The 9,596-nt window shown below is 32.6% G+C and overlaps 3 protein-coding genes across 5 annotated transcripts; 1 reads left to right on the top strand and 2 right to left on the bottom strand.

The window, feature by feature from the left end:
* Positions 1–6: 6 nt before the first annotated feature.
* On the bottom strand, positions 7–1,386 carry LOC108623322 (arginine-hydroxylase NDUFAF5, mitochondrial). Its single transcript, XM_018021751.2, has 3 exons — positions 655–1,386; positions 406–590; positions 7–337 (listed from the first exon to the last, which is right to left on the bottom strand). The coding sequence occupies exons 1-3, from the start codon at positions 1,227–1,229 to the stop codon at positions 30–32; spliced, it is 1,068 nt and encodes a 355-aa protein (XP_017877240.1). The 5' UTR covers positions 1,230–1,386; the 3' UTR covers positions 7–29.
* A 1,636-nt stretch (positions 1,387–3,022) lies between these two features.
* LOC108623268 (tyrosine-protein phosphatase corkscrew) lies at positions 3,023–7,042 on the bottom strand. 3 transcript variants are annotated; one of them, XM_018021658.2, is made up of 12 exons: positions 6,758–7,042; positions 6,109–6,231; positions 5,827–6,021; positions 5,509–5,671; positions 5,298–5,410; positions 4,941–5,209; positions 4,789–4,868; positions 4,543–4,725; positions 4,310–4,486; positions 4,022–4,238; positions 3,797–3,948; positions 3,023–3,709 (listed from the first exon to the last, which is right to left on the bottom strand). In XM_018021658.2, the coding sequence occupies exons 1-12, from the start codon at positions 6,769–6,771 to the stop codon at positions 3,545–3,547; spliced, it is 1,851 nt and encodes a 616-aa protein (XP_017877147.1). In that variant the 5' UTR covers positions 6,772–7,042; the 3' UTR covers positions 3,023–3,544. The 3 variants fall into 3 exon arrangements, with proteins under 3 accessions (XP_017877147.1, XP_026667927.1, XP_026667921.1); XM_026812126.1 differs by lacking the exon at positions 6,758–7,042 and adding an exon at positions 6,634–6,701; XM_026812120.1 differs by lacking the exon at positions 6,758–7,042 and adding an exon at positions 6,509–6,611.
* Positions 6,776–9,371, top strand: ifc (delta4-sphingolipid-FADS-like protein ifc). The gene is made up of 8 exons (XM_018021763.2): positions 6,776–6,797; positions 7,351–7,397; positions 7,498–7,672; positions 7,813–7,989; positions 8,291–8,430; positions 8,497–8,710; positions 8,785–8,996; positions 9,072–9,371. The coding sequence occupies exons 3-8, from the start codon at positions 7,591–7,593 to the stop codon at positions 9,210–9,212; spliced, it is 966 nt and encodes a 321-aa protein (XP_017877252.1). The 5' UTR covers positions 6,776–6,797; positions 7,351–7,397; positions 7,498–7,590; the 3' UTR covers positions 9,213–9,371.
* The last annotated feature ends 225 nt before the right edge of the window (positions 9,372–9,596 follow it).

The raw sequence follows: 9,596 nt of genomic DNA, 5'->3' as shown, positions 1-9,596 counted from the left end.
ATTTACAACTTTTTATACACTATACACAGTTACTTGTCTTCATCTTTTTTTGTTTGACCATCTTCTATTTGGATTTTCTTTGTTTCTTTTATAATTTCATCTAGTTTATGTAAATCTTTAAGAGACACTTGTCCAGTACCCCTTTCTAAAGGTTTTGGCTGTGATGTATCTGGCTTCCATCCTAGTAGATACATTACTTGAAATGTAGCAGGTACATAAGAAGAACCATTTTCTGTCACTTTTCCATACAGTTCTTTATATATTGCAGCTGCCGCAAGAACGGTATCCTTATTTAAACGCAATTTTCGATTTCTAATCGCATTATTCTCAGCCATCCCTATAAAATCACTGACCGAAATAAAATATTCGTGAAATTGTCAGCAGATAAAAATTTTTAAGTAGCACCTTTTAAGTCCCACATTAATTCAAATATGCTTGGATATCCGATTACAATTTCATCTGTATCAATTGTTAACATAGTAAAATTAGCTCTTGTTAACAAGCCTCCGACGTCTCTAATCTCTGCGAATGGAGAAATGTGTGCAGAAATTCCACCATCTCTTTCTATTTCTGCCAGCTGCAAAGAACTTCTGAAAAAGTAAGATAATCCCACGTTAGTATTGTCAGTCTTTCGATTTGCCTTTGAAATTTTACCTCAATTCATACAATGTTTCTCCTCCGAACATAGCTGCCAAGAATACTCCATCGTTCTTTAAACTCTCGTTAATACTTCTGAAACATCTAGGTAAATCGTTTACCCAGTGCAAACTCAACGAACTTATTACTAAATCTAGACTGTTGGGCTCAAAAGAGAAATCTTCTTCATCCATAACAGTGCGTGATACTTTGAGCCCTTCAGTTGTTTCTGCCTGCTGTACGAATGCTGAGGATACGTCAGTCAAAATTAATTCGCCGACAGTCTCTGGCAGAATGTGTTTAGACACGTGCCCGCGACCACATCCTAAGTCGAGTACCTTTTTGAAGTCTCTTTTTATATCAAACACTCTGTCTGCGAGTCTGTATCCTACTTCGTCTTTGATGTAATCGTACAGTTTCACATCGGCTGCTTGTGCAGCCCGTTCCCTTTGAAGCATCTTCGCATTTCTGTCGAATATGTACATCACGCTATCCGGTGGTAAGGCAAAATTTATTGCACTGTGATTTATGTTACGGATACATCGAATATTGAACGTGAACGAATGTAAACAATGTTCGAGGAGGACGTGCATTCTCTGTTTTTGAAGATTCTTTATTTTACAACGAATAGTTAAATAATATCGACATTGATATTATTCACAATATCTTGTAATTCAGCATTATTTAATGCAGTTTTACTACTATCGGCGAGTTCCATGTGGCTCGCACCTTGCGTAACTTAACCATAAAATAACGATACGTATTTAAAATTTTGTGAAGATTTCATGAAAATGTTAGAATTCAACTTAGTGCTTATAGTAAATTATCCGAGTAAAAATAGTAAGATAATAATTTTGATACGTTCATTTACGAGATTATGTACAGCTTATGTGAAGGGTTTAGAGAATAAATATAAAGATATCATTCATTCAATTCTTGTGGTAACATTTTATTATTACATTGTCTTCATGTTTAAATATCTACTATTACAATGAAATGGTTTACAACGTATGGTTTTTAAACTGTAACAAAAAATGTTTCATTAAGAACAATCTATTTTTTCAATGCATTTCTTCATATTTTGTCAATTAGTGATCAAGTTGTTAGATGTCCATTTAATATTGCATGATGCATATTTTTCCTACATCATATTTGAAAATTTATAAATTATCTACATTTGGATAGATAAACCTCTGATATTTAATAGTTGTATAATTACATGCATAAAAATCAGGGCCGTTTCAATTCAATGTGAATATAATATTCGTATGTGTAGAATTTTATAACACATTGTTTAATGCCATAGTTATTATCACATATGTCTTTGAAATACAATAACGTTTAAAAATGGTACACATTCTTCCAAAACCAGTGTAAAGCGGATTGGAAACAATTTATAATAAATACAATATTGCTTCAAACTTAGGAATATAAATATACCATGATCAGAATATTCCTTATTTCAGTATATATAAGTAAAAAATCATTCATAATTATAAAAAAAAATTAGAAAATTTGAAACAATGACATAGAAATATAGAAGTTGTTAGATTTTAAAAAATATAAATTAATAAAGCGATCACTATTTTGGCTTTGGAATAATGTAATTCAATACTTTTAAAAATATCAGATTAATGATTGATTCTGTAAGGCAGGACTCACTCAGATGTATACTTCACCAGTAAAGTTCTAGATTTAAAACATTAATCACCTAAATACATACTGTATTCGTCAAAGTGGATAGTTCGAATGTTACAACATATACAAGAAATATAAAATAAGCGCTAATAATATTCAAGCATGTATAATTGAATATATGTCGTATAAAAACTTTTAAAGTCACGTATATAAAATAGAAGCGTTACACTAAGTTTGAAGCAGCAAAAAACTATGACTTCTTATTGTAGGCTTACTTAACTTTAAGAATGAATATGATGGCATTTTCTTCTAATGATTAAGAATAAAAAGTTATGCAAGAGTGATGGACAGAAATTAGTAAATGTATAAATATTCTTCGAGTATAAAAGTCTTAACTTCGAGCTTCGCATTGTTAACCTTTTTTAATGCTAATGTTCGATACAAAATTCTTAATTAACGAAGTTGCATATTAACGTTTACAATATAATTAAGTACAAATATTTAAAATACCGAATGTCGATTGCAATTAAAATGAATTGCACATATATTTCTTATTATGCGCGTAACGAAATGTATCACATCTTTGCGTGTTCTGCCTTTTAACATGATAAAAGTTACACATAATTCTTCTCACTCGTGATCATTGAGAAAATATTAAAGTCAGTCCTAAATATTACTAGAAAAATTTGTACAATTACATATATAATCACAATTGAAAAGAAAAAGAATATTAATATACTTCGAGGCACAATATATAATATTACACCTGCACCTGCAACCTAGAAAAATGTTTGATAATTCGTTGCGTATTTCAATTTAAAACACGAGAGTAGATTCACTACTGCTTCTTAAAGGTAATAAGTATATCAAGATAAATCTATTATTTGTAATGAATATCTGATGAAATATAGATAGCGAAATAATATGAAAGCAATAATACACATCTATTATACTAATATGGTTACTATTGAAAGATTGGATTCTTCTTCTGCTGTTTAGTACTGCCACAAAAATATAATTATTTTTTCTATAATACAATGTTTAAATAACGCTTCTAGATTCTTTACCATGATTATGTGTATACTGTGTGTAAATTCATTGGATAAAACATGATTCAAATAATATTTCAGATAACCAATTAATTTGCAAACGAAATTTGTATAGAGCATATTACGATAATATCGAAGGCTCAACACTGTACTTGATAAGAGTAATGAAGCCTCTTCACTGCTTTTTCGGAAACTTCATTATTTGGTGATATTAACGTCGTTTACTTTGGCCTCAAATTATTGACAGGCGAGGGTAACGTGAAATGTGCTGAGTTTGAAATAGGTGTCGCAGTACACGTGGGGACCGGCATATCGCTTATATTTGTAGCACTTGTTTCACTTTTATAACGAATATTAGTATATTCTCGACCTAAGTGAAGTGATTTCTGTAAGAACAATAGCAAATACACATTAAATTGATACACCGAAGATACTCAAACAATATTATCATAACAGAAATTTCATTAAATTACCTGCTCTGCTTGCATCCGTTGGGACACAGTTTCTATATAATGCAAAACAGCGAGATAAACGAATTTATATTGTGCTTCTGTTTGAACCATTCCCGATCTTTGCGAACGAACTCTCTGAATCGTTCTCTGAATATCAATTTCACAATCCAATCCTATTGAAATAATATATTTAAGAACTGTTTCAATTATTTTACAAGAAAATCAGATATCGAAACGAGAAATTACCATGACGCTTGATTTGATCGAGAATCATGTCAATAACAATAAACGTTCCGGTTCGGCCAATTCCAGCGCTACAATGCACGAGAATTGGTCCTATGCTCGGGACCGTTTGACCGTTTGAAGCGAGCGAAGCAGCGATCGATTCTTGTCTTGCATTCACATCATGAAGAAAGTTTAATACGCAACCAGGATCTGATGGTACACCATGATCAGGCCACGCCTAAAGTAATAACATGATTCATATATTTGCTGTACTTATACGACAAATTACTATCAGTACTGATAAGAGACCTGAAAGTGATAGTGATAAATCCGCCTGGATTCTGCAAAATTTGGTTTACTCCCATGCAGTAAGAACTCTCGTAATGTGTAATCGGCTGTTGAGGTACGAGATAAAGCGCGCACTTTCCATTCGCCGCCGTATTCTGCGACTTCACCTTCCTCCGGCCAGTACCGAGCGCACTTATTCTAAAAATCGCATCCTATTCAAAACCTAATTCAACATATGATTTTAAATTGCATACTTTTCCTCTCTCCATTTCTTTGGTAGTCATCACTATCACTCGCGTATTCTCCTGATATACCATGTGCCAGAAATCTTGTATAGTGTTTGGAAGGCAACCTTGCGTTGCGATATAACATTTATTAAAGGATCCTCCATCGTTGGTGGTATTAATTCCACCGATCTGTCCATCTCCTTCTTCGTTCTATAAATGTTTATATCAAAATGAAATGCGATATTCACAAATTCAATGAAGAGGTATATTTACCTTAATATAATTTGCATTAATGTAGTCAGCTCCGGGAATATTCGGATCAACGTCCTTTAAACGTACTCTTGTATGATCGACTGTGCAATAATTGTTTAAATAAAATTTAAGCATAAAAGATCAAGCTAAAGAAACTAAACGAAAAATCCTACATGGTAAAATGTTTTTGTATCGATTCTTCGCTCTGTTCTCGGTGCGTAAGCCTTCTTTCCTGGAAAACAAGTGTCGGCACTCCAACTGTTGCAATGACTCAAATTCTTCCCAGAATCCTGCTTTTCCTTTACCACGCCCTGCTCCACCTTCACCGCTACTCGTTGCTCCATTCCACAACCATCCATTTGAGCAACCATTTTCTTTATGCAATTGCCTAACTCTACTTTCGATACCACTAGCGTTTATGCGAGTAGCATTAAAGGGTTGCCTAAAAATTAATATATAAGTTAAGTAATATATAAGTTGTAAGAAAATATATATTTCACTATACGAATAACAGTTATCACAATCCTTACCGTAAATGGACAACACTGCCACTCGTTTCAACCATTGGATTGCGTTTGTAATGCTCTATCAAGTCACTTAAACTATCAAACTTATCACCTCCGCCAACATCGTATTTATTATCCTGCAATTTTTTGTCTCATGTAAAAAGTTTTCATGCTAGCGCGATATTACTAAAGATGTAGTAAAGATAAGTGATAAGAGATATAAAACATAATTAACCTGAGATCGTATTATAACATGTGTAACACGATCATCTGTGCGAACAGATAATACAAAGTCACCAGGTTTACTCTGGGATTCACGAACCAGAAAAGATCCATTTTTACCTCGCTCCAACATTAAACGTTCTGCTTCTTTAGCTGATAAATGGCCGTGGAACCACCTTTACCCATATTTTACTATTAACACATACCATGCTATATGCGTGCATTCGAAGTAACAATAGCAAAAAAGTATATCCAATGCATAACAAACTTCGTTGTAATCTTTATTAAGAAAAAATATTAACTGTAGATTCTGTTTCCACTAAACAAATACCTTTCAGTCGTCGGATCTGCACAATTCAATGGATATTTTAATTCGATAACATCTCCATTTTTTTCACGCAATTGTCCACCGTTTTCCATATAAAATTGTACAAGTTCAGATAGGGTTGCAAACTTTTCACCACCATAGAGATCATAGAAGTCTCCTGTATTCTGTATCTTAATATGAGTCACTTCACCATTTCGCCTGGAAACAAATATTGTATCACAGTTATCATCAAGCCAAGCAGTATTATACGAATAAGCAATCAATCTATGCAATGTATATGTATACCTAACAGATAATGTAAAATCGCCAGGATTTGATGAACTTGGACGTGCCAGAAATGAACTATCATAGCCCCTTTCCATTAATAAACGTTCTGCTTCTAGACCCGATATATTCGGATGAAACCATCTGCAACAGAACATACTTTGTATCATCGATAAATTTTTAAAACAATGGCAAGTATATAAAACACAAAATATGTGAACAAGAGAATATCAAATAGAAGCTGAAAACATTTAATTGTCAGAATGATATAATCTCATATAATTCCTTCATCACAATCTGTTGAATTCCTATATAATAATAGGATGAAAATTAATGAGCAGTATCATTAAGAAATAATGTTATTATGGATTGAATGTGATTAGTTGGAAACCTTCAGTTTGCAACTTGAAAATGTACATACTGTTGAGCAACGGAGAATGCACAGTATGTGTCCATAAAAAGAATATGCGTAAAACAAAATTATTATATCCATTTTTGGACATGAAGGATCCGACGGTGTTAATTGATTTAGGTGCATACGCATACCTTACCTCTGAGTATGTTTCGCTAATCCACGGCTAACACTGATAAATAGGCAGGCCTGTTCAGCGATCGTCCGTGAATTATGATAATTACATATTTTTTATGCAAGTGTAAAAACGTGCCTCACCTGCGAGATGCCATGTCGTGATTCCAACTATGACCAGCTGGTAATTAATAATTCATAACGCTTCATCGATGATCGCACTTTTAATTCGCAATTGTAATTAACTTAACTTTCAGCCGAACGCTAACTATACATCGTCACAATCTTTGACATACTCACTTTGTACACGAAAACAAAAAAGACTGAAACCACTAAAAGATTCTACCATTGATCTCCTGGAGTTTAGAGTGGACGCCTGCAAACAAACCGCTTGTCAGATCCGAACCAAAATCAATTTATGCCGGTTTCATACATTTTAAATCTACCATTTGATGTATAAAATTTCATTATATATACCTTTATTATCTAATACCTAGCGCTACGATATAATTTTATGTATATATTATACGATCTAAGAATAAAGTATATTAGCTAATTTAATGTGTATATCATCGTAAATTAATCTGTTATCATTGCCAAATTTGGGCATATATTAAAATAAGTGTAAAACAATACTTCTTTATCATACGTGTTATTAATTTTCTGTAATTTTGATAAATTGCGTTGCAATCTATAAATTGATCTATATATTTAAGTCATGCCACACCTGGTTCTAGCGGTCCTACACGCGGCGACGACGACGCAGCTGCACAAGTCTGGTATAGTATGTATAACTGATAACATGGTTGATTATTGACAACGCCGGGTGTTACTGATACGATATGACAGATCTGTACATTTATTAAACTACTTATCGTTTCAAGCAACATTAACAACAAAGCTCGCATGTGAAAATTATTCCGGTACTTATTCGTGTAACAAAAGTAAGGAACAACACTGTGTTCCTTTATGCGAAGATGGGTCAACACGTTTCAAGAACCGATTTCGAATGGGTGTACACGGAAGAGCCGCACGCTTCGCGACGTAAAATAATTTTAGGTATGAATATCGAATAATTGTGATTACTCATTATGTTTTATCGTTAGGTTTACTTTCAATAAGAATAATAATATATAATTACAGTTAATAGTGTGAATTCAATAAAAATCTAATACTTGCCGTTGTTATTTTGCTTTCAGAAAAATATCCGCAAATTACAAAATTATTTGGATACGATCCTAAATTCAAATGGGTGGTAACAGGAATGGTTCTAGTGCAGTTTATCTCAATGTTTTTTGTAAAGGATTTGAGTTATCCAATGTTGTTCCTCTTAGCATATTGTTTTGGTGGTGTAATTAATCATTCCTTGATGTTAGGTATGTAGAGAACAAATTTCTCATAAATATTTTTAAATTGTCCCATAATTATATAGATATGAATGTAATAATCAGTTTGATCAAAACTGTTATCTGATTATTACACTGTGATTCTAAGAGTAATGATTCATTAAGTTTTATCAATAGAGTCAAAGTCAAGTACTATTGTGACATATCAGTGATCTTATTTTGCCATATTTTCCATTAAGCTATATGTACACTTGTAACTTTAACACTTAAGTATATATTAAGTATATATTAATCATTGAATTGAATTTCATATGTTATTCTTTCATTCTAGCAATACACGAAATAGCCCATAATCTTGCTTTCGGCCATTCTAGACCTAGAGCCAATAGATTGTTTGGATATTTTGCTAATTTACCTATAGGTATTCCTGTATCTGTTAGCTTTAAAAAATATCACCTTATACACCATCGTGTAAGTACAGATAAAGTAAGAGTCACTAAACAAATATTGGATGAAACAATATATACAAAATTACAGTATCAAGGTGATGAGAAGCTAGATACAGATTTACCAACGTTATTAGAAGCAAAATTATTTTGTACAACATTTGGGAAATTGTGTTGGTTGGGTCTACAGCCGTTCTTTTATGCGTTTAGACCTCTTGTCGTTTATCCATTAGCACCAACGGTAATGGAATTTATTAATTTGGCAATACAACTCACTTTTGATGGATTGGTATGGTATTTCTTAGGTAAGCTTCTTAACAGAGATAGGATCTTAATAGCTATATAAATCATGTTACATGTAGTTACACGTGCTGTGCAGGTGGAAAAGTGTTAGTTTACTTGCTCTGTGGGTCAGCAATGGCAATGGGTTTGCATCCTGTAGCCGGTCATTTTATATCAGAACATTACATGTACAGAAAAGGCCATGAAACTTATAGTTATTATGGTCCATTAAACTGGATTACCTTCAACGTTGGATACCATAATGAACATCATGACTTCCCTGCTGTTCCTGGCTCGAGATTACCAGAGGCAATTATAATTTCCTGTAATAAGTTGAAGGCAATACGTAATGCTCAAAGTTTAAATTCTGTTATCCTTTTTTAGGTGAAACGAATAGCTCCTGAATTTTATGAAAATTTACCACAACATAACTCGTGGGTTTCGGTTTTGTATGATTTTGTTATGGACCCTGATATTGGCCCATATGCAAGAATCAAGCGCAAACATAGAGGTCTATCCTCATAAAAATTTAGATAGCCCCAAGTTTTTTATCAAACAATAATTAGCATCTGGAACTTATAACACTGTATGCATATTTTAAACGTAAAAGTTATTACTGCTAATTTATTGGGATATATATATCTATATATGCGGTATTAATAAAAAGATCCGAATATTTATTCATCATTGGAATGATATAGTGAATGGGACATTTAATTACAAATCATATTTAGCATGTTTCATTGAAATATATATGAGATTACACGAGTGAAAGATGCTAAACTAGTAAACAATTTCCTATTTCGTAGAGTCTGTAAATAATTGTAATAAAATAACAAAGAAACTAATCTATAGATAATACTATAGATAATAAATGATCAGGGATATTGCTATGATACATGTATACCT

Source organism: Ceratina calcarata, unplaced genomic scaffold (assembly GCF_001652005.2).
Source record: "Ceratina calcarata isolate Rehan_Ccalc_2016 unplaced genomic scaffold, ASM165200v1 scaffold115, whole genome shotgun sequence".
Classification (NCBI taxonomy): domain Eukaryota; kingdom Metazoa; phylum Arthropoda; class Insecta; order Hymenoptera; family Apidae; genus Ceratina; species Ceratina calcarata.
This window is presented reverse-complemented; position numbering and strand designations above follow the sequence as displayed.